General features: G+C 42.5%; 1 protein-coding gene across 2 annotated transcripts in view; it reads left to right on the top strand.

The window, feature by feature from the left end:
• Nucleotides 1-22,469, top strand: part of DAAM2 (dishevelled associated activator of morphogenesis 2) — a 174,001-nt gene extending 151,532 nt beyond the window's left edge. For both annotated transcript variants that reach the window (XM_063390854.1, XM_063390853.1), the window contains 9 exons: nucleotides 1,648-1,732; nucleotides 3,234-3,340; nucleotides 4,036-4,124; nucleotides 4,882-5,050; nucleotides 6,861-6,968; nucleotides 8,378-8,438; nucleotides 12,064-12,195; nucleotides 20,457-20,627; nucleotides 21,971-22,469. In XM_063390854.1, the coding sequence (XP_063246924.1) occupies nucleotides 1,648-1,732; nucleotides 3,234-3,340; nucleotides 4,036-4,124; nucleotides 4,882-5,050; nucleotides 6,861-6,968; nucleotides 8,378-8,438; nucleotides 12,064-12,195; nucleotides 20,457-20,627; nucleotides 21,971-22,186 (1,138 nt within the window). In that variant the 3' untranslated portion in view covers nucleotides 22,187-22,469. The remainder of the gene's footprint in view (nucleotides 1-1,647; nucleotides 1,733-3,233; nucleotides 3,341-4,035; nucleotides 4,125-4,881; nucleotides 5,051-6,860; nucleotides 6,969-8,377; nucleotides 8,439-12,063; nucleotides 12,196-20,456; nucleotides 20,628-21,970) is intronic.
• Nucleotides 22,470-25,078: the final 2,609 nt, after the last annotated feature.

Here is a 25,078-nt window from a genome sequence, read left to right as displayed (position 1 = left end):
TTTGATCAGTTCAGGGTCACGTAGCCATGGACTTTACAATTCACTATTTAAGCCAAGGGTAACCCGTCCATTTTCTAATTGAGGCTGTAGAGCTTTATGCAGAACCTCATGTACTGAAGTTTGCTTTTTGATCCAGAGTCAAACAAGTGACCTGAAGTAAAAAGTTTCTAATCTTTTAATTGTAAAACTGTTAATCCTTATACCTCATCTAAGAATGGCCCAATTATGAAGCTTTTCTGGAAATTCAGTACTTTATCTTGCTTAGCTGGTATCAGTTTTCCCTCCTTGTGGAAAGGTGACATGATGACCAACTTGGAACACGATCAGAGCAATTAGCTCAGAGATGTAATACAAGATTTCAAATGTCTGTTGATTCATATTTTAGTTTCCAGCTGTTGGTTATATTGAGCAATATTAAAATATTTAAAGTTTCTTAAATTTAGTAATATTTCCTGACTGTGAAAATAAAGCTTTTTCTTTTGCTTTTACCGAGTTCCAAGAATATTCTATCCAAGTGCCAATGGCGATGTGAAATTTCAACATGGAACTTCTTAGCACTGAAGACTAAAACATTTTGCCTCATGCATCAGCCTGTCTCTTATTTATATTTGCATTTTCTTTTTCTACTGTTAATTAATTATATTGATAGTAGAAGGTCCATGGAGACTGTAAACTTCACTCTTCAAATATTTCTTTCTACACTCTACTGTTTCAGTCCCAAACCTGAGATTTTCTTGTGGATAGCTTTTCCTTTATGGTTCACTTCAATATTCCCTACTCTCCTGAAATGACTGAGTATCATGGGTTGGGTTTGGTGCATTTCTTTGTTGACATCTGCTCTGAGAACCACCAAGTTCATTTCAGGTCTCCATCAAGCAACATCTTGATAATCACAAATCTTGACTCCTCCTAATCTGCCCTGGATTATGAGTGGAGACCTTGAGACTTTTCTTTATTGATTCTGTATTCAGTTGTAGCTGATGACTCCTACTCATTGTACAGAGATTGATAGGAGGGGGTGGTAAGGAGAGTGTAGTCTTAGTACCTCAGGTAACATTAAAAAGCTCTTGTTTTCAGAGCTTGTTTCACACTGGATATGAAACATGGTTATGCAGATGATGTCTGTTCCTTTGTCATCTGTCATTGCTGACAGAGGGAACTTCCCTAGCACAAGCAGTTTTCTTGCAAGAAAACCCTTTCTCAGTAAAAGAGTTTTCAGTCCCATTATTTCTTACTCAGAGAGATGCTTTAACATCCACAAGTCAGGGTGTTACATGAGCTCACAGTCAGAAGTCACATGGATGTGAAGGGTTTTACTATAGCAAAAGAACTTAATGAGGGAGGTATCCAGTATGGGGGAACTTGGAAGCACCTTTGATTTATGAGGACTTGATTGTTATTAATCACCATCTAATTTTTATGTGGTTTTGATTAGCTGAAGAGGATAGAAATATGTTATCCATAAAACTCCTGTCTTTAGAACTGATTTGTTCTTTTTACTGAATATTCTAGAATAGCAACTTCACAGCAGAGCTTGCTGTGGTTGTTTTATGCCTGTTTAGTGCAGTGTTTCAGGCTTCCTAGTTTCTGAATTGTCAGAGTCACTTAAACTTTGCACTAATGGCACAATGTTGATACTTTTGAAAGGTTGAAGCTGTCTAATGAAGAAATCAGACAAGCAATCTTGAAGATGGATGAACAAGAAGACCTAGCGAAAGATATGCTTGAGCAGGTGAGAAAGATTAAAGTCACATATAAGGTATTTGTAGGTCCTTCTCTGCCTTTTCTCAAGTGGATGTGTGTACTGGCACAGCTGGTTTTTCTGCAGATCAAAACTTGGTCCTGTCATGTAAGTGGAGCTGCACATGAGAGCATGAGAAAAGTGTTTTTCCCAATGTTGTCGGGTATACCTCTATCATGTAACTGTTTCTCTTCTGGTGCAAAATTTGCATGATTACAGGTGGTATGAGGTTTCTTTCTATGTCCTCTCTTTTCCATAATTTTTTCCATCTCTGCTTTTTCCTGCTGATTATTTTTTGTTGCTGTTGTTTTTTCTTCATCTCCCTTCTTTACCTGCCTTTTCTATTGGGAAGTGCCAGGAGCCAGACCATGTAGGTCAATGGTTAGAGCCAGGACTAGAAGGGATCTCACAGGAACGTTAGAAGGGAAGCCAGGGACTTCCATCCCCAGCACCTGGTTGACTGTATAACTTGCGAGGAAAAAAACCCCCACAATTACACCACCATTGCACAATTTCCGTTTACAGAAGGTGACAGATGATGCTTTGACCAAAGAGACATGTAATAAAGTTCCTTAAAAGTGTTCAAAACATTATAATTATGAACTGTCTAATAAATGTGATTCTTTCTTTCTGTGTCATCACAGTGTTTAATCATGCACAAAAAGCTCTTCCATTTTGGAAATTTATAGCCTACTTGTTATGCTGTCTGAATAACCACAGCTGCTCCCGAAGTCACTGCAAGCTTCTGATGCTCCACACCTTTGAATATCCCATATTTGTGAGGTGCAATGAAGTATTAACAAGTAAAAGGCAGAGTGCTTGATATGCCTTGTGAGCCATTTTTGGGGGTGTGAGCTGAGGCTGTGTGCAGAGCAGTATTTATAACCATACTAAAGCACAATTACCACCAGATATGTCAAAAATCTGTCGAAGTATGAGCTTTCACAGGCAGCATATGAATAGCAGCCAGTGTCAGACACATATCCAGTCCCTTGGTTATTGTTTATTGTTTCAGCAGTGTAGGACATACCTGAGAGAGATAGATGAGGCTTTGTGTGTACTCTACGATAGGCACGATGGGTACTTCACTCTGTTTGGGACACATCCTGCTCTTGTTTGCACCAATCTAAACTCCAAGTAGTGCTGTGGGAATTGAGTTCTCTCTGTACTTCCCCTTGGGTAAGTTGCAGTAGCAACTTGGCCTTTAGGATTTTGAAATGGGAAATTCCCCATAGAATTAAAAATTAATCTTAATGAGGTCAGTGAAGGATAAAGACAGAACAGCGAGCAAAGGTTTAGAAGAGGTCAGTTTTGTAGACACAGCTGCACTTTTTGAAGTTATGGTCATACGGCTGAGCCAATGTAATACTTCCCAGTGGTAGCACAGAAATCTAAGGTCCCTCTCCACCAGGGTTTGTTTGTGCCCCTCTGTCCCTCTCTCATTTTCCTTGGATTTCACATCTCAGTGTTAAGTTTTTGTCTCTCACCCTAGCTACTGAAGTTCGTTCCTGAGAAGAGCGATACTGACCTGTTGGAGGAGCACAAACACGAAATCGAGCGCATGGCCCGGGCTGATCGCTTCCTCTTTGAAATGAGCAGGTCTGTCTGATTCCTTATGGGAGAGTGCATGCAGGACTTCTGGAAGCAGCTGTAATTGTTATTGAAAATGGATCATCTGGCACTTGGGGGGGAATGTGCAAGATTGTGGGCCAGCATTATACCCTGTGTTTGCCAGAAACCCACGAATGTTACAAATATTTCTGTTCATGACACAGACTTTATTGACAAGAAGCACTCTCTATGCATAAGGGCCTATGCCCTGATGACAAGCAGAAATCTGCCTTCTCTGCCTAACTTTGTTCACAAAAAGGAGTGCAGATCCAAGTACCAGATGTAGTGTAGCCAGGGGTCAGGATTTCATACATATCCCTTTTCTGTAAAGCTATCTCATCTCCTCATCCTCTGACCCTCTTTCTTGTTCAAGCCTCCCCTGATAAGGATTAACATTTTGTTCTGCTAATTGAGGTGTAGCTGGCATCTCCCATGACTCCCGTATTTTGAATGTAGTGGGAATTCTTCCAGCTCCTTTTCAGTTGAGAGCAAAACATGATTTGAGGTCCAGCATTTTCATAACAAGGTTGATTATGTAGTGTTATATGTTTGAACTATGTCCATAACCCCATGCCTTGGCTTCATGAGACTGAACATCCAACCCCAGATTATGTGGGGAGCATACTGGCCCTGGGCTTCAAGAGTTCCAGTTCAGTGTTGGCTTTCCTCTGCCCTTCATGCAGGATTGACCATTATCAGCAGCGGCTGCAAGCATTATTCTTTAAGAAGAAGTTTCCAGAGAGGCTGGCAGAAGCAAAACCAAAAGTGGAAGGTATGGTTAAAAAAGCTTTTGCTAAGAGTTGGGCAGAAGGGCTGGGAAGGTTAAGAGAGGTTTGTCTTCAAAGGAGATGCTGTTACATGCATGCTGTGTTTGTAGAGCCAGTGAGCCCAAGGCATGCCACATCCTAAGAAATTAGTTCTGTCTGACACTCTTCTTTCACACATTGACTTAATAAGATCAGTTTCATGATTGTTACACTGTAAATGTGACCTGACAAATATGACAGCATGTTGTCAGGCTGTGCTGAACTGCCAAAAACTTTCATGGCCTATCTGTGCAGGTCAGCCTTCCCTTCTCACCCTCAAGTCCTTGCACCTTCCCTCTTCTAAGGGCACTTAGAATAGATACTCTGATACTCTGGGAATGTAACCTAGAAGCAGGGGAGGTGTATGGCTTCTGTGCCACATCCATGGTTATTGCAGAGAAGAAGTGAGTGTATTCTACTCTGCATTTTCAGAAGAGCTCAAGCCTTCCCTCTATTCTCAGTGGCTGTGCTTTTAGAGTGTGAGGTAGCAGGAGAACAGCCTTGGTCCTGTGTTCAGAGGAGCTTCCCGCGAGTTCCATGTAGTGCTTTTTTCTCCAGCTGTTCTCATTCTGGCTGTGTGTGGGTGCAGGAAGGACAGTACACCGACAGTGTTGCAGCATTTGTTGTACGAACGGTATTCAGGGTATTTCAAATTATGCGCTCAAGCATGTTTAAAACATCCACTGTGCAATAACTTGTTCTTCTTTCTTCCCTCTCTTCAAGCCATTCTTCTGGCATCCAAAGAACTCATCCGAAGCAAGCGTTTGAGGCAACTCCTGGAGGTCGTTCTTGCCTTTGGGAATTATATGAACAAGGGCCAAAGGGGAAGTGCTTATGGCTTCAAAGTCTCCAGCCTGAACAAAATTGCGGACACCAAATCCAGCATAGACAGGTAGGGTAAAAGGCCATAAGTGTGTCAGTTACTGTGCTGCTGCATCTCTCAGCACTGCAGTGAAAATGGGGTTTTGTTTGGTTTTTGCTGTGTAGACAACTGAAAATAATGTCTTATGAGGCATTTAAGTAGTGCTCTTTACTCTTAAAGATTCTTCAGCAATTAAGACCAGCTGTTAACACAGCAACCAAATTTTGCTGTTTCTCTGGATAATGCACATTAGATGTTGGATTGCGTTTCTGCAACCTTATGCATAGATGACAAAATGTATTTCATAAAAACTGAAATAAGTTTGGGGAGCAGGAGGATTTCTATGGAATTTGTTCTTTCTACCAAAGTTTTACAGGCATGATTTTGCAAAAAAAGAAAACACACACAAAATAAATCTGAGCACAATTTTACGTCTCCTGTGAAACGTGGCATGTTTCTAATGCAGGACTGTCACAAACTTTTTCTCTATGTACACCACTAATGAAATCACAAGGCGTAACTCAGAGAGACTAATTGTGGTTGTATCTAGGGCAGATAAAGAAAACAGCTTGTTTGGGAATGTGGATCTTACTGCTCATTGACATGGACTGCAGGTCTTTATAGTCACTCTATGTTTTGCCCCATATCCCCATACTGGGGTTCTGAAAATCATTCCAGCTGAGACTGGGCAGAGAATATGACTTCTGGAGTTCAGCAGCACTAAGGTTTTCCTTGGAGATCTCTTATGCAGGTTCTAACTAACTTGCACCTTCCTTGAATTTTAAGACCTGCTGAGACCATAGTTGTTAAATTACTTCAGGCTGTGACAGAATGAATGACGGCAGTAAAATATCATAAGAAATTCATCCCTGCCTAATAGAGTTTGGACTAACAGAGTACTGTTCTGACTACCAAAATGTTCTTTTCTGTATTCCAAGGCTATCTTTTGTATAGCTAATGTTGAACTCTTTTTTCCTTAGTGTAACACGGCTTGATTTTTCCATATATTAAATGTCCTATGCAGTTTCTGTTCTCTCACCAGCTACTAGCTCTCAGGCTCCAATTTGTGTGAAGCCGTGGCCATCTGCTATCTTCCCTGTCAGTTAACCACATAACACCCACCTGAAGCAGATGTTCTGGCTGTCCTCTTTATGGAGATGCAGAATTCCTTTTTTACTTTACAAATTTCCTTAAAACTTCTCCTGCATCCCTCACACGTCTCAATTCTATGTGCTCCTACTTGGGCTGCCATTGGTTTCATGTTAGTGAGCCTGACCACTACACATAAGCTCAGCTGTTTCCTTACTGCAGTAGTTTTCTTATCAGCTTTTCCAGTCCTAGCAAACTTTTTTCTCTTCATAGTCAACTCTTGGGATTTTTTCCCCACATTGCATCTGAGGACAGCTCGCTTCTCCCTTAAAAGTTAATGTTCCTTTAGTACTATTAGTTGTTTATTGTCTGAAGTATCTGGTGAAAAATATTATACTGTGTTATGCAATTTTCTTTTCTATTACACCATCTGCACAGATGGATGGAAGCATGCTGGTGCTTCCAGAAGAAATTAGGATACAGTATATTGCTTAAGGTTTTAGGAAAGATGGTTCATAAAGGTTCGTTATCAAATGGTTCATTAACCACAATGTATGGTTCATCCATTTCAATCCTTTGTACTTTTCTTTCAGTAACAGCTGCTAACTGCTGATACATTGTTTATTTTGTTCAAACAAGCACAATTCTTACCCAAATATTTTTCACTTATTTGTCACAATTCTTTCATCATTCTTTCCTTCTTGTGACCATCTTCCTACTCATTTCTACCTTCTGTTTTTGTTTTCTTTAGGAACATTACGCTCTTGCACTACTTAATTATGATCTTTGAAAAGAATTATCCAGATATCCTAGATATCCAGTCTGAGTTGCAGCATCTTCCAGAAGCAGCAAAAGTCAAGTAAGTCCAGTGTTATTACTTCTGGAGTTCCTAACAATTTTTATTAACTTAGTTATCATAATTTTTTTTCATTTCTGCCTTCTAAACCCACGGCCAGCCTTACAGTTGTAATGCCTTTGTTGCAGATAACTGAATTGATAGCTTTACTCAGATATGCCTGTATTTACTTTATTTCTGAATCAGACATTCTAACTAGTCTGTCCTTGTTTGTAATTCACTCACTCTATTCTATGGTTGTTCATCTAAGTGTGCTATTTTTTCTGGGTAATTGCAGGTTTGTTTCTAAGATAGGGTCAATTAGGCACAGAGGCTACAGTGAATCTTTTTTAGGAAGATTTTTCAAACTTTTGCACAAATCAGTCTGGCACAGAAATATGGAAAGCATTATACTTTCTGCAAAAAATTCCATGGTCCATTTCTGGAAGTGTTTGTGAAAAATGAACACAGAAACCATCCCCCAAAATACTAACTTTTTAAATCTCTTTCTAAAGAACTGTGCAAAAAATATGATGCATATTATTTATCCAGACCCAGTGTGTAAGGAAACTAGTCCAACTAGCAAAAGACAAGTGAAAAATTAATGTATTTTCACACCTCAAAGGCATTTATTAAAGCTTTAGTGGTGTTTTTTGAGATGTAAGCTACTACTCCCCAAATGTTGGGAGGGGTGCCTGCTCACAAATAGATAGTCACTCGTTATCTGGAAATTAAAGACTTATTTTGCTCACAAGTCCTAGGGAAAAAAAAAAAAAAAACCAACACAATTCATGTTTATATATATGATGAGCAGAAATCCCGTGTAACATTTGTGTCTAGGGAAGCGCATATGAACATTAACAGTACATTTCCATGCTCAGTTACAGTATAAGCTGGCCCAGACTACCATATGGTAGAAGTGCAGATGGAAAAAACAATGTTTGGACTGTGAGGAAGAAAAAAATCACATGTGAATGTACTGCTAATGGGATTTAGTAGTTATGTGGTGTAAGAATCATATGTAGAAATAATCTGAGACCCCCAGTGATGTGTGTGCTCAAGCTGTGCTCCTTGCTTGTGTGTCAGCTGATCACTGCAAGCTGGCCATGCGGCATACGCTCCTGGTTGAGGGGTCAGCCACAGCTTGCAGGGAGGATGTTTTGAGGGCAGCCCCCCTTTCCTTCCCAGGAAAATCCCAGTCTCCAGTGTGACCACAGGCGAGCAGGGTCTGCCTCATCTTACATCTCATACAAAAAGTAGCACAGAGCATCAGCAGACACCCTCCCCTCGTTTCGAGTCATCTGGCGTGGCTGGTGCCAGAGGCCGGATACCAGACGCGATGGGCCAGCGGTCTGTGCTGCTGCACAGTTCCTGTGGCCCTGGGTAACACTGCTCTTTTTGTTTTATCTGCTCTGCCTCTGTCTCCTGTGCAGCCTGGTAGAGCTGGAGAAGGAAGTCAACAACATAAAGACTGGATTGAAAGCTGTCGAAACTGTAAGTATCTGAGGGTTTCCGAAGTGCCACGCTTACAATATCTCTCTCAGAATCAGGGGCACTATATATTTTATGATAAGATAAAGTGGGCTTTCTTTTTTCATTCCTTTCCATTCCATTCCAGAATGCATTAACCAAGAAAAAACAAATAAAAGCTTCTCATGTGGAGCTCCTGCTGATGATCTTAGCAGAGTTAAGGCTAATGAAAAGTTTGTTTGATCTCAACCTGGAAAGTAAAAGGACAGTTTGACAAATGGCATGGACTGAAAGAAGAAATAAAATTCATGCTCTTTCTTACTGAGGGATGGATGGCTGCTGAGCAAGTGTTTCACATGGCTCTTGGAGTAGTAGTAAGCAGGTAGTGCTCTGTTATATGCAACCCTAACCTCTATCCTAAGCACTCCTTGGGAAGGCAGAGGGAAGATAGAAACTAGTTAAAGATGAAGCAGCTGAGCTGGCAAGCAGAGCAACAGTGGTGGGGTTTTTCCTGCTACTAATGAAAGCCAGTTGCTGGGAATTGCACTGGGTGATTTCTGTGCAAGGATTACTTACTTACAAGGGACTAACACAGGATCCTCCACTTCTTCTCATTCCCCTTGAGACAAGACAGTGATGAGTTCATTTTTCTTTCACATGACCTGAATTTGCTTTGCCTCTGGGGTAGAGGAAGGTACCTTTGTCCTGTCAGCAGCTCCCAGGGTGTCTGGCTGCTGCCAGCAGTTCATAGCGTAATTAACCAGTGATTCTCGGGTGAAAAAAAAACAAACAAAAAACCAAACAACCAAACTTTCCCAACCTTATTTCTGGATTGTTGGGGTAAGGGAGAATACAGTAATGAGAAGAAATACTGCTCCATGTATGGAGTACAGTGTCTGGGAATTAAAAGCACCTGTAAAAGGAAGGATGACATGGAGTTCATGACATGAAGAGAGGCCCAGTTTTTGGCTGGGACAGACAATACCCCCCTTTGAAATGTGAGTAGCTAATTCTATTTTGCTTTCTTTCATCAGATTATTTGTCCTTTTGCCTTGACAGCTGATTTTTATTCTCTTTTCCATACACGGGTTCCATGGGCAACCTCTTCTTCCCATACAATCACCATCTTCCTGCCTCAGTCTTCTTCCTGCCATGGTATTTTTCTTCTGAGGCTGCCAGCACCTCCCAGTCTGCTTGCTCAGTTCGTGGTTTTCTGGCGTGTAAAAAGCAGCACTGTAGCAACAATAGAAGATCACTGTCAGGTGGAACGGGGAGGAGGGGAAGGTGTGATTCTTGATTCCATTCCAGTGTGTTCTCACCACAGCCTTGGCTTCAGTAACTGGTGTTTCTTCAAGGCCCCTGAAGAATAGGAAGCTAAAAATAGTTTCACATTCAGATGTTCTTAAAGGTACTATGAACCATTTGGCTTCCTGGATTTGCAGCTCACTTCTTTGTAAAAATAAGATACATTCATTTTCAAGACATTCATGCAGCTGTTGCCTTTGTGTAGGGCACTTCCAGAAGGACAGATAAGTACTGGAAGGGAATTTTGACAGCAGAGCCCTTCTCTCACACAGCAAGGAGATCATAACCACCACTTGAGAAATGACTGCCATGGCTGAATCATTGCATCCCTCTAGAGAACCTGCAGCCCAGCCCACCAGGGCCAGTTCCAGTCTCTGTTGTGCTGCTATGATTAGTAGAGACCATTTCTAGAAGATACAGAGGAACTTGTTATTCTGTGGTGTTGCTCTCTGGCTGATTACATAGTCATACTGGTTACTTGTGTGGGTTTAAAGTTGCTTTTTGCATTTTGAGATAATTATTCTGCAGCGAAGAACTGAATTTGAAATTGAAGAGCAGACTACCTAATCTTAATTTTACTTTGAAAAACACTGCTCCCCAGTAACAGTCCCAAATGCCATAGCTTTCAGCAGTGAGTAAGATGACAGAATTGTAATACTCGCCTGCCAGAGAAAGGGGGAAGGAGAGAGAGGAGCAGCTTTCAGCTAAAATAAGCTTCCAAATTACAATGGAAGAGAGTGGCTGAAAAAAATATGCATAATTCTTAGAAGCATGTGAAGTGAAATGTCTAGTATTTGTAAGGTTCATTTCAAAGTGATTGTAACATAGACAAAATTAACTGCAAAGTGATGGACTGAGCAGTGCTCCCAGGATTGTCCCTTGTGATGTATTAGGAAAACCAGTGAAGAAGAGGATGTAATACAAAGCAGGGGAAGTAGCACTTCTTTATTGTGGGCTTTCTCTGGCCACCTCCTCATTGCTTTTCCTTCCCCTTTTGTGCTTTGTGGTCTTTCCTTGTGGTGGTTACATTTTCTTTCCAACTCACACCAGACCAAAAGATATATCATGTCAGATTTTAGATAGTTGACAGCCAAAGTAATTCTTGGCATTCAGCAGCACCGTATGGAGCAAATCCCAAGATGTTTCTCAGCATAGATGCTTCTAAACCTACCCACAGGTGCTTATAAACCGACCCATTTGGCTCTGTGAACTACTGTTTTGACAACCAGCATCAGAGAGCACCCAACATGCATGGAGCTAGATTTGCAGCCTGCACAAAAATGTTTTTTTCCAAAGGGAACAGAGGGTCAGATCGTAACTTGACCTGCTTCTTCATGCTGCTTTCCCTACAGAGAAAGTCAGGCTTTATCATTCCCACTGATTATTCAGCTGAGAATAAAGATGAGGCCCAGATTACAATTTCATTGTCCCCATGAGACTGTCAACAGCACACAAGCCAAGCACAGGCATGGGAGACATCCAGTCTCACTATAAATTAGTCAGTTTGAGGAGCTCTGCAGCTCTCTCCATGTTTCAAGTGTGATGATTAAAGTAAGGGAAGAAATAGCTATGGGTAATCTTGGCTTAAAACAAAAAAACTTGTGCCAGAAAGAAAGAATCATGCAATCAGTTTTTTTCTTTTTGTAGGTAGCAGACAAATAGATCTTTGTTTCCTATGGTTTTATGTATTCTTTTTTCTTTTTCCATGGCTCTTAGCACAATAGCCCCAGTTTATAACTCTGTCACTTTTATGACATCCAAGCTAATCCTTAGCAGGATGCTAACAAATGTTGCACCTGGCATTTATCTACTCATCCTTTAGTGGGAGAACCAATTTTGATGTCCTTTTGCTGTTCACCTGGTCCTTCTCAGAGAAATAAAGAGGAGATCTAGAGCACATTTTCCCAAGTATACAGCATTTTGATTGACCGTGGGAGAGACGATGGAGCAGAACTCTCTGTTAAAAATCCTAAACTCACTTGCTACACAGAGCTCTTTATATTTGTCATTTTACATAGAAAAAAAAAAATGCAGCACTACATGTAGTTGATGCTTGAATTATAAAGTTGCTTTAGAAGCTTAGTATGTTGATGGCTTTCTTGGAGTGGTTGTTGTTTGAGGATAAGCGAAACTGTAACCAGGACCTTCCTTCATCCTACCATGACCTCCCATCTCTTGCCTAAAAACTTCTGACTTAGGGAGAAAGTGGTTTCTAAGTTAGAGCTCTGGATGAATGTGGGAGCAGAGCATGCTCTGCAGTGAGTTAACAGATGGACTTTCCTGCTCCTCCTGATCACTGAGGTCTTTGACACTTGCCTGTCTCTATCTCTTACTTCTCTTTCAGGAACTGGATTATCAGAAGAGACGCATGCGAGAGTCAGGGGACAGGTTTGTTCCTGTGATGAGTGATTTCATCACTGTGGCCAGTTTCAGCTTCTCAGAGTTAGAAGACCTTCTCAACGAGGCTAGAGACAAGGTAAGAATTACTTTTGAAGTGATTAAAGTTTCACCAGCTCAGTCAAAAGCCTGAATTAAAATGAGGACAGCGATTTAAGCTGCTGGGATTGCTGTGAAAACTTAATAGACACTGAAAATTATTTCGACTGAAGTTTCTTCTTTTTTCTAATGTGATCTATATCCATTTAGAACATATTTTAGGATTAAAAGAAGGATCAGTGCTCCTCTCCACTTCTTTCTAATCTTCGTTAACGTCATTCTTGTGTGGCATAGAATTGCAGTGGCAGTATCCATAACAGGATACCACACCTGGCCACGGTGTGGAAGGGAATGCCTTTTAAGCTACTGCTAAAAGAGGGGTCTTTTGTTAGTGATGGTGACTTCGTATCTTTTTACCTTCCCCTTCTGACTGCAGTCCACTCTGCTCAGTCAGCTGGGGACACCTGTGCTTTGTCACTTTCATTTAAAAATGTACCTGGTAATTTGGTGTCCTGGTTTCAGCTGGGATAGAGTTCATTTTCTTCTTAGTGGCTGGTCCAGTGCAACACCAGCTATGCTTGATGTTTTCCACTTCTCTGTTACTGGGTGTATTTCAGTACAAAGATAGAAATCCCAAACCTGTGTGGTTTGTCTGAAGTTCTTGGATTCTTCTTACACACCCAGAACCACGTGTGTGTTATTCTTCTGGTGCTGCTGCAATCATTTTGTCCTTTCACTGTCTGCATCTCCATGACCAGATTGGTACACCTAAGGAGGTGCCAGTTCTTTGCTGATGGCTGGAGTCTGGCACTAATCCCTCTGCCTCTCAGCTGAATGAGGAAGAATTCATATGAAAAGATGATAAGCATATGAAAATGTTTAGAGAAGAGCAAGTTTTAAAGTAAATGATATGTAATGGCAAATCTGCCCTTGTTGGCTGGCATGTTAAAACTGCTTGGCTATATGAAGCAAATATATTATTTTTTTTGGATTTAATTGTTTCCACTCTGGTGTCAGTCCTTTTAGTGTTAAAGGACCTATTGCATTACTAATCAAATCATTACAAATCATTACTAATTGCATTATTGTTGGATCAGCAGGCCTTTGATTTTGAAAATATAGGCCGAGGATCTTGACAGTAGGACTCCTCATTCATCCAGTTCCTCTGCAGTAGTGTTATTTTGTGATTCTAAAGCATTTCCTTACTGTGGAGATAACTTGGTAATAGTGACTTGCAGCTGCAAACTCAGGAGCCACTGGCTGCCAGTGAGGGCTGCCCTGGTAAATACCAGTGGGGCAGGAGCTGTTGCAACACTCAGAGGGCAAAGCTGGGCAGTCCAACACCACTAAGGCTGTAAAAAAATTCTGGGGAGAATAACATGACTAATTTTTTCATAGTATCATAGAATGGTTTGGCTTGGAAAGGACCTTAAAGATCACCTAGTTCCAACCTCCTCCCCCAGCCATGGGCAGGGACACCTCCCACTAGACTGGGAAAGTCCCCTCCAGGCTGGCCCTGAGCACTTCCATTTTTCACTGTTGTCATATTGCTCAAGAAAATTCAAACTACTTCCAGTATAATAATGTTCACACCATACTATCTTTCTAAGCACAAAAAAAAAAAAAATTACATTCTAGGACCCCACTAAACTTACTGAGAAAAACCCAGTTTTTCTCAGCCGTCTATGGTTTGGGGGCTTCTGCATTATGACTGGGTAAATTTTTCAACTTCATTATAGTTAGGCACACATATCTGGAAGGATATTCACTCTGTCCATAGCTTAGACTGCACAGTTTTGGTTTGGTGTTAAAGATGTTGGTGCTCCTTTCTTTTTGACACACCAGGACAAAAACCCAATGCAGATTCTTCAAAAGTTCAGTTGGGGGTTAAAAACCAGCAAGTGGTACATGTCCAGCACAGCAATGCAACTTTCCTTGATCAGACACTTGCAGGAAAAATGCCATTCTTTTGCTTTAAAAATAACCAGAGAAAGTCCCTGCAGACAGACCACTATGTCTGGAAGTTGTTGCACGCTTTTTTAGACATAGCCAACATAAAGCACTCAACATAAAGAGATGTTTTATTTTAATGACTATAACATGCTTAGGAAATGTTACTCTACCTTCTCCTCACACAGCCTTGCTGTGTTTGAACACACACCATTCCAACTTTTGCTCAACCTATGGCTTTGGTTCTTCCACTGGCAAAGAGCTGCTTTTGGACTCCAGTAAGGGAACTGTCTGTCCTTACCAGTGTTGAGCTATTTCTCATGTTTGCTTCATATTATTTTGGCCCTCTCTTCTTCCTCTTTTTCCTCTTTTCTTTCTTAAAAAAGGGAAAAAAAAAGGAAAAAGCTGGAAATTTTCAACAAACCAGATGTGCTTTGCAAAGCTTATAACATCTTCCAACCTCAATGGGCTCTCTGTGCTTGTTGAATCACAAGCTTTTTTCTTACCATGGAAACATAATGGAACTAGCCAATTAAAGGAAGAGAAGGACCAAGACATCTGATTATCCTGTTCTTTTTTTTGATTTCTCAAAGCAAAGCAAATTGCACAAAAAGGTAGTGGGGCAGGGAGGACTTTGAAAAATATCCAAAGGAGCCTAGGAAGAACTGGTCTTACTCACAGATTTATTAATAATAATGAAGCCCTAGTTTTAACAGCTGGAGTTGGGTATCCTAAATATAGATGTGGCTAATTGATTACCATGAGTTAATCAGAGCCATGTTTCCTCACCTGGGACTTAAAACAACATAAATTATCTTTTCGAACTTGGGAAGTTTTTATATTTTTTTACACTTTTTCAATATTAGCAAAAGTAATTTCTTTAGTTATGGAAACAATCCATTACCAAGGTATGGTGCTGACCTTCTCAGCAGACAGTATTTTTCACAGTCCCATGCAGTACTTTTTTGGTCTTTTTGCTTAAACAGAACCATTGAAAGTCAGTGGCCATGGGAAGGAAGTGATATTTTAAATTTAAAGGGCCAGGTTGTCACATGCAGGCATCCATGTTTGCAGAGGAAGCCTTGTAACTGTACTTATCTTCATGCAGTAAACAGATGGCTTGGGTAGGAACTGATTGAAAACTTAGACCAACTCTCTAAACAGGCTTTCTAGCACAGCTGGTTCTTGTTCTTTTTGTGTTTTTCTCACTTTCAATACCACTTTATAAGGGAGTATATAGATTAGATCAAGGGATAATGTTTTCTGCCATTTCCCATAAACTGGAAGGTTGAGGCAGGAGAAAGTGAAACTCTGCCCTGGAATCCTTCACCAGTTTTTATATGTTTGAACAGATGAAAATTGATTTTTTTTTTTTTTACATAAGAAAGAAGAGGTTGAATTTTGTTCATGAATTTTTTTTCTGTTTTCTGTGGGGAGGCAATGAAAATGCCCAAGCAGAGGAAGAGTAACCTTCTGTGGTATGAATTTCATTTTTCTCCTTGAAAAAGGTGACATAGTCCTATATGAAGCTTTGCTATGTACTTAAATATTTACAGGTATGAACTTAGATCACTAGACTTCCTCAGAACTGTTCTGCTTTGTGCTTGGTTTATAAAAAAAACCTGTTTTTAAGAGGTCTTAAACTTTGGATCTTGTTAGGAGTACAAAGTCTGCTTGGTCAGATATTGCCATTCCTGTGCTAAATGTCAAACTTAAGCCTCTCTACAGAGGCACTGTGGAGACTACTGCCTGGCCAAGGTGGGTAGGAAAAGTGTCCATTCCCAGTCCTTCTGATGACAGTTCCTCTCAAGCAAGGTATTTATCATGATGGAGAAAGGAGTTCACAATCTGCACATACATTTAATAAGCTTATCACCTACAGTAACTGTTTTGGAGAACAGAAAGGCAGTGAAAGCTTGCTGAGTGAAAACCATTTAAGAAAATAGTCATTAATGGCAGAATCCTATGAAGCACAAAGAAATGCTGTAGTCTAAGTGCCAGTTGTAGGCTGTGCACTTCATTTGTGCATTTTGGGTACTGGTGTTTTCTGTCAGCAACTAGGGGATATTAATAAGGAATGTATCAGGACAGAGACTGAGAGAGTCAAGATGAGGTAGCCTGCAAAAGACACCACCAGCCATTTGGTAAATAAATCGCATAGCTGTTGTACAGCAACTTAGAACTGCATATGCTGTAGTGCAGGTTGGCATCTCACATATGAGAAATGTTTAAAGCACCTGTAACTCGATGTAACTGTTAAACTCCTGGGAGAATCCTTTAAGAGCATTTAGGCACAAGAAGAGCTGGGCCCAGCCCTGCCTGAAATTGGCAGGCCTCTTTCCATTAACTGGTCTGAAGTTGTCCCATAAAGAGAAAAGACATTTATTTGACCTGCCTCAGTACTGAATTGGTGTCTTCATAAGAGCACACCCAAGAGTGCTTGTCTGGGGAATACAGTTCAAGTTCCGTGGCTACATGGTATAATTCAGTTGTATATTGGCTCCTCCTGCAACAGCAGACAGCACAGACAGCAGGAAATTTTTATCATGGCTGTTTTTCCTCCTCCTCGTAGATCCCCATTCCTGCCGTTTCCAGAGGTCTTCTGCCACTGTTTAACATTTCATTGGCAAGCACAGCAGAGTTTGTGTGTGCTGCTGTCCCGCTTTCCCTCTCCTTGCTAAAATGGCTTTTTAAAATAAACAACTGTCTAAACGATTTGCTTTGGCAAGAGGATAAATTCAGTGGAAAGTTTGGCAGAGGAAGCAGAACTGGCACTGAGCTTGTGGACCTGTTATATCGTGGAGCTTGGGGGCCCTTATGGTGCAGAAATGAATCTTTTAATGAAAAAATATATACCATTCTGTGTTACAGTGGAAAACCTGCTGAAACACAGTTTTCCATTTTGCTTTTGCCCATGTCGTCTGTCCCCAAATGACTTCAGGAATAAGCAGGTTTCAGCCCTTGTCCCTCAGTATTAGAGTGTATCACAAAATTCTGGGAAGCATTTTTCATGCATGAGGACTCAGCTACTGATTTCACAACTGTGCACAAGAGCTGATTTTTTTGGCAGGGAATCTGTCAATGGAACAGTCAAGCGATCTGTACACAGTGACACAAACCCCATGACAGAGAGCAGAAGAGAGGGTTGTGATCCAGAGCACCTTGGTCTGTGCCTCTCTGCCTCTTAACGCCCTGAGTGAGGCAGGCAGTGTGATTTTAGCCACTGTGGGCAGGTGGAACCTGTCTGCAGCAGCTCACTGCCCCTCATTCCAGCACCGGTGCTTTGGAAAAGCACATGTGGTCACAGATGCAGAATTACAGAGAAGTAGAAGAAGTGATAAAGCCAGAGGGGTCTGTCGTAGTTTAAACAGTGAAAAAACAGCATGTCTCTCTTTATAGTTGTGCATTACATTAATGCAGTGCCCTAAGATGAGAACAACTGTTTTTTTTGCCATTTGCTATATCAAATTAGTGGGGTGACACTTTCTGTTCTGTAGGAAATGGAGAGCACAAGGCTCAGAAGGGAAGCACGAGTTCCCAAGCCACGTCATGGGCAGAGCTGGCAGCAGAAGCTGGATCTCCTGACTTGCCTTCAGTCAGCTTTTTTTGCTCAGTCAGCTTTTTTTTTCCAGAGAGGGTAGAGAAAGAAGGAAAATGTTTATTTCAGCGAACTCCAGATTTTTCCTTTTGTAGTTATTTTAGGTCATCCAGCTCACAGATTTTTTGCTTTTTGTCTTTCACTGCTTTACAGTAAGTGATGGTGACCTCCTAAGCCCTGTGTCCCTCCAGGGCACCAAAGACAGGCTGTTCCCAGCCTCCTTGCTGCTGCTTAGAGACCACAGCACCTTAGACCCATGAGTGTGTCTGGAAGGCTCCCAGGCTGCTGAGTCTTTCCAGCACAGCAACGCTGTTCCTGCTCGCAGTGGCAGTGGGCAGGCAGTGGCAAAAGCTCCTCTTGCCAGTGTGACACAAACTAGCTGATGCTAGCAGTTGGGTGACAGGCCTTGTGCTGAACATTTGGCAGGCAACACCACCCTCTAAAGGAGACTTCCATGTATGTAGGATCCAAGAGCTCTAGGCAAGGAACCCCTGCCTTTTCAACCTCCACTTTCCTAAGTGACTAGGAAACCCATTTGGATGTTCATGGACTCAACCAGCTCATTTCAGTGCGTGCCCTCACTCACCCTTGCTGAGCACAGGTGGAGGCAGTGCATCACAAGGTGCAACAGCTGTCTCCTGTGGGCTGCCCCTGACTTCAGGCTTTGCAGCAGTTGGACAAGTCTTCCTTCTAGCTGGCAGCTCTAGTCACTGCTCTTGATTTATGCTTTACTCTCAATTTTCAGAGGAGTTAATGACAAATTAAGTGGGAAGAGATTCAAGGTAGCTCATCCACTGTGAGCAATGAGCTTCAGGTGCTCTGTGTGTTCAAGCAGGTCGGGCAATGCCTGTGCTGAAGTCTTTCTCTGGTACTTCCCTGCCTCCCTGGCTGATTGTCATACTGGAGCAAGCAAGACAAGAAAATAGAGCATATGGAGATGCTTTATCTCCCCCTGTGGTATTTACAGCTGGTTTTCCCTCTGCCAAATAGCTGGTGCTCGTTCACTGTGGGTTACTGTAGACTGCTGCACGTCCCTAATATTCAAAGAGCCTATGTGTATATTATATACAGATAAAATTACAGAGAGGGGTGGGGAGAGGGTTTAGGTGTACATACTTGTGTGTATGGCTTCAGAGGCTTCAGAGGAAAGGAGTTAAACAGAGAAATAATCTGTTGCTGTTTCTATGTAGTGTTTCCTTCAACTCCTGCCATGTTTGGTAGCTCAAAGCAACTTGCATTTCTTCCAACACTCTTTTTTCAAGATTCTTTGGGTTTCTTTGTTTGTTTCTGGCTGAGAACACAGCGTTTTTAAAGAAAGAAGAAAGAATCTATTGCTTCAAACTGCTTTGTGGGCCTGGCAGGATAGCAGAGAAAGGGAGATGCCGAATCTCTCAGGCTATGCCAGAAGGAAGTTGCTTTCCTTGGAGATTTGTTCCTCCTGCAGTTGACTGGGAGACATTGTTTATGCTTTACCTGGTACAGGGCCAGAGGGGTTTATAAGACCTGCTTCCAAACTCATTTTGTGCTGGGATCAGAGCCTAAGCTGTTCTTACTGTCTTTTCCATTCTGCAAGAGCACCCACATAAGGAAAGGGAAACTGGGCTGTGTTAGTATGAGCTGAATACATCCATGAGAAAGACTGAAGACAGTCCATAGCCTGGTTTGTTAAATGTTGAGGTTTGTAAGGATGCTGTGCTGCTCTGTTGTTGTGTGCTGAAGTGCAAGCAGGGAATGCTAGGGAAGCTGTTCATCAGGGCACAAGTACTGTCAGGAGTGTGTTCCTGGGGCTGCCTGCAGCACACAGAGGTGTGTGAGGGAGGGTGTCTGGGCAGTGGATGTGGGTCCTTGCACAGCACTGACTGTAAGTGTGTACATGCTGATGACAGGCTGTATGTGCTTGCATTTGAGTGCATTTTGGAGAGCAATGAGACATGCTTGGGAGTGTGAGAGTGCAAAGGAGAGAGTACAACTACAGCAGGACTGATGTCCAAGAGCCAGGGGTTGCTGTGGATTTACCATATCCCCATCGGGACTGCCCTTTGACTGAAGTCCTGCCAGTTGGCTGCCTCCATGTGTCCTGCAGCCTCAACATTTGCCTTTTAAAATAAAAACCACTTGTGATGTATTCACTCTCTTTTAAGTCTGCCCGGGAGCCCTGGCTGCTTTCCTTGCCCCTCTCTCATGCCTTGTCTGTCTATAGTCCCCTCTCTCCCTGGCAACACCCTGACTCAGAGGACTGTAGAGAGATGGATGACATGGCAGAAGGTGTCTGAGAAGACAAACTGTAGCTTTATTGCAAAAGACTTACCTCCAGGCATTTTAAAAGTGGATTTGAAGGGAAGATGGAAGGGGAAAGTGGACTAAAATCACTTGTTTCCCCAGCTATCTCACTGTCTCCCATGCCCTGGCTGTCCTGCAGCTGCAGACAAGATGTGGCCACAGTGTCATCCTCTGAAATTACTCTATTGCTCTCAGGGGCTAAGCATCATTTTTTGTATCAGTGGAGAGTTAGTGCTCTCCAGCAGTATTGCTGCGTGTCACCCAAAGGATATCCAGGAGCGCAGACTCTTCAGGGACAGAGGCACCTGCCTTAAGGAGAAGCACTTCTGTTGCTGGGGGTAGTTTCTACTCTTGCCACATGAATGCTCAGAGGGTATTGAATTATGTGGTGTGGTTACTCACGAGCTGTCCTTGCTGTCTTCACCAAACTGCCTACCTAATTATGGCTCTTGTGTTTTCTGCCCCCTTGACAGTATGCCAAGGCACTGAAGCATTTTGGAGAGACCGAGGGCAAGATGCAGCCGGATGAATTTTTTGGCATCTTCGACACTTTCTTACAGTCATTTGCAGAGGCCAAGCAAGACCTGGAGAATATGAGGAAGAAAAAGGAAGAGGAGGAGCGCAGGGCACGCATGGAGGCCATGGTGAGGATCTGGGCAAAGGAAGATGTTTCCTTCCCTCACCTTTCATGTCTTGAGAGAAATTCCAATGTTTTATGTTCTTTTCCCTGACACCTCTCTTTGGCATCATTCTGTGCTCACATGATGACATTTTCCCTGCTGTCTGTCCTGTCAGCTCTCAAGCATGTACCGTTTGACTCCCAAATTACCCTCTTTGGATTCAGATACCAAATGTAGCTCAGGCATCTTTACCCTGGCACTTTGCAGGATGGAGTTACCACCACCCTATGCCAGGCTATCCTGCTTTTGAGCTGCAAGAAAAGAAGCCAGATTTCCCTCAGTCCTGCCAAGCTGGTCAGCTTCCAGTCAGACTCCCTCATCATCTGCTGTGTGCCTGTCATCTGACAGTGCATGGTGACACAGCAAATGCCCTGGCACTTGCTGCAGCCCACACCGGCAGTATTTCTCTCTGGCCAGCCTTGATTACTGGGGCCATGTCTGGCCTTGACGGGGCAGGAGAGCTTTCTGTGGGTTTTGCTGCTGGGAGACAGACGTGTGTGTCCCCCGGGGTTCGTGTGAACCAGCCTCCCCCTCTAACCTCAGCCTCTGTGCTGCCTGAGAACTCGGCAGTCCCTTGCCTCCTTCCCCCCTGCTGGCGCCTTAGCCCTGCCTGCAGCCGTGGCCCCAGCCCGCGCTGCGGGGAGCTGCTGATTTAAATGTTTGCTGAGCCAAAAGCAGTGGGTTTTGCCTTTCAGAAGAGGAGAGAGGCAAAACACCAGGATGCTAGCAGCCTCACTGTTAGACACAAGGATTTTCCTTTCAGCCAGGCTGGAAAGTTCAGGGCCCACTGTTAAAGCACTGTAGGATGGTTTCATAGGCCTAAGGGAGGCCATGAGGGAGGCTATGGAAAGAGCCTTCCTGCAATGTGGGGCGAGCATTTGCAGGGTGAGTGATGATAGCCACCTGATAGCCACCACCATCCCTTTCCAGTTCTACTGATTCTGGAGCTGAGCAGTGGAAAGAGAGAGCTGGGCTGGCACTATCCTGCTGTAAAATTAGTGGAAAACAGCAGCAGCAGGGACAGATCCCGTGTGTCCTCTTGCTGCAGGCCAGTTGTGCTTTGTGAGGCAGACGTGCACTGCTATTCATTCCTCATTTCTCCTGCTTCCTCCCCGCCTGTGTAGAAGAGAAGCCCAGCATGGCCTCTTGTTGCTCTTGGCACAGGTGATGGCCTTGTGGATAAGCTCTTCCTCTTTTTTTTTTTTTCCCTAATCTATGCTGATGCATTTTAGCTGCTTGTTGGCAGTGTACCTAGTGATCTGGCATCTTGGTTAGCTAATCCTAAGTCTCTGTGTCCTTCTCCACAGCTAAAAGAGCAGAGGGAAAAAGAGAGGCGACAAAAGAAAGCAAAAGCTGGAAGCATCTCTGAAGAGAGTGGGGAGTTTGATGACCTGGTGTCAGCATTAAGGTCGGGTGAAGTCTTTGACAAAGACTTATCCAAGCTCAAGCGTAACCGCAAGCGTTCAGGGAACCAAGGCTTAGAGACAAGCCGTGAGCGGGTGGTGACAAAGCTAAATTATTAATTACAAGAGCAAGAAAAATAATCAACCAAAAGAAAGTGATGAAAAAGTGCAAAACAAGGAAGATGAATGTGTGTGACGGTGCCTGGCTGACAGCTGCCACGAAGGCTTTCTTTGGTCTGTAGCTAGAGACGTTACATTTCCATGATCAGCTTTCCTCTCATCCCTCTTCTGTGCTCCTAATTTGAACCATTATAAAAGTGCCTCTGTGGATCCAGCAGGGCCTGTGACTGGGCCATGCAGAGCTGACAGATTTGCTTCTGGGAGTTTGTTGTGTCATCAAAGGCCTTGCAGATGGCCTCACAGCTGGAACAAGATAATTTTATGTGTGCCAAAGTGAAAACTAGTCATGATCTCCAGTTTGCTGATAACAAGGAAGATTAATTTCAGAACAACTCTGTAAACAACTATCACTTCTTCAGGATCTAGACTGGCCTTCAGGGGTTTATTGGGATGTGGTTCTCAAGTTTCCAATTACCTTCTGGAATTGGATTTTATAAGCCATTGATTAGCACCTGAAAAATGCATTTAAGCTCATGTCCTGTCTAGTATTTTTGTGTGGCCTACATTGTCCAAAGCAAGTAAAGCTTAGAAAGAAGTCTTCAGTTTCTGTAATGAAATGAAATTCAAGAATCAGGATCAACATATAATAATTTGCAAAAGTCTTTTGGATTCTGCTTTGCTAGAAGGAGTTTTCTGGAATTTCTTGGTGGTTGAATCTCAAAGCTATGAAATGCATCTTCTTGGAAAGAAACTCTGGCTTTCCTTTAAAAAACTAAGTCACTGCCAGGTTGGGATTACAAGTAGATAACTGTAGAGCTTGTTGTCATTGCTGGAGGCTGGCAGAGAATCAGTGGAAATTTTCTTATCCATTTGTACAAAATTGGAATTGGGGAGCTCCCTATTATCATTCACAGGTCTCCAGTAGCAAACAGCGAACAGGTTCGCTACCTGCCGGAACTGAGATTTCTTTTCCACTTGATGCTAGCTGTGATTGCTGTTGGCATGAACTGGTCTTTCTGTCTAACAGCCTGACCTCCACTGCACACACCCCATTCCTGCCGAGGGGAACCACGTCACTCAGCAAGATATGAATGAAAGGATAGCCTTGGAGCACGCTGACTTTCTCATTTTGAAGAAATCACTTGGGATGAACCAAGGAAAATCCCCATAATTAAAACAGAGAGTTTTGCAAGGAGGACACAGAATTGTGTAAGCCAAGCAGGCTTTGGAGTTGGCTTAATTCAGAAGAAACAATTAAATTGGTAGTTAAGTTACATGAATTAAATATATAAGCAGAAAAGCAAAGAACCCAAGAAGAGGCTTGAATTCTGTGTGTCTTCATGGTTCTAGGAAAGGGATTGGATTATGTGGGCTGTCGTGGCCTTTTTATTTTACCTTTTTTTTCCAACTTGTCTTCTTTTTTTATTATCTTCCCTGGAGAAGGAAAAGAGGAAAAGAAAGAATGGTGATGGATTCTCCCTCCTAGACAGGAAGAAAAGAGAGAACATTTTAGAAGAGGGACCCACCATCTACAAAATTGCTGCATTAGTCAACAGCACAAAATGTCAAGGAATCCCAGGGAAGTTTAATCATTTGGTTTGATTTTTCTCTGAATGTCACTTAACCTCAGGCTCTGCACTGAGTCTGCAGAACAGAACTTCCTCTGCAATGCACGCTGCCTGATCAGTATTACACACTACAATATTGGAGAAGCAAACTGTGGTGGTTTTCTGAACACTTTGAGAGTTAAATAATTATGTAGACTATGGAGAGAAGCAAAAAAGTCAGAATTGTTAAACTCTGATGTTTCATTGTTTACTGAATTTTGAGTCTCCTGCCCCAGAATTTCCCTATTTAGGACATTCCAGACTGCCGCGCCTCTGTACAATACTCATCGTAAAGAGCTGGTATCTTACAAGAGCTGGGTGCATTCTCCTCCCTTACTATCCCACTCCCCTTCTGGGATTAGCTATTAACAGCAATGCCTATTGCAGTGGACACAAGCACCTTGTAGAAGAAAGACTATTTCATAAAGGTTTTTGAAAGTTTAAGAGAAAAATCTCACTTTTTTAAGCATTTTTATTTTAAATTACAAATGGATTTTTAGAAATGTCTCTTGTAAATTATATTAACAAGCTCCTTGCTGCTCCCTGAAGTAGACTTGCTATATATCCCAGCCCTTTTGTTTGTCTTGTTTTAAAGCATGCCATGTAACCTATGCCATGTAAGCCATATGAGAGGTGGTAATATGTGCCAAATTGGTATACAGTTGAGTTTAGATTTGAATAATCCCTGAATTCCAAAGATTATGCTTTTAGGGATTAGAACATTCAAGGGTTTTTTCCCTCCCTCTTTGTTCTCCCTGGGTTTAGGACTCACCCAGAACTTCCCGTGTAGTGCCAAGGTCACTCCTGGTGCAAGATGATGTGCAAGTACAGCTGCTCCCTTGCTCCCCAGGTACTTGTTTGATAAGGCAGACTGTCAGTGTGGCAGCTGGCAGAGAAGAAACACCTCAGGGCAAACCCTTTGAATATAAATGCAGCATTTCACCTTCCCCGGTATTTGTCAAACCAGGTTTTGCTGTGCTTTCTGAAACTGAAGTCACTTTGCCAGGCCACAAATGTAGCAAAAGCAGAGAGTGATAAATCCTCTGTCTCTTTGTGTACACAGTTCAGCCCTGATGTAAAGAGGTCTTGTAAGATGGTACGCGACAACACTCCAGTCACACTGAGAGTCAAAGAAAGCTGCTATATAGTTTTGCCACCTCTTTGACTCATACATTAATAATGAGAGATTGTGCAACTCCTGTAAATCAGCTGTGGGATCCTTAAGGGGATGGACAGAAATCTCAGTCATGCCCTGATTCAACGCAGCTCAACTTTCTCAGCACTC

Source organism: Prinia subflava, chromosome 2 (genome assembly GCF_021018805.1).
Source record: "Prinia subflava isolate CZ2003 ecotype Zambia chromosome 2, Cam_Psub_1.2, whole genome shotgun sequence".
Taxonomy (NCBI): domain Eukaryota; kingdom Metazoa; phylum Chordata; class Aves; order Passeriformes; family Cisticolidae; genus Prinia; species Prinia subflava.
This window is presented reverse-complemented; position numbering and strand designations above follow the sequence as displayed.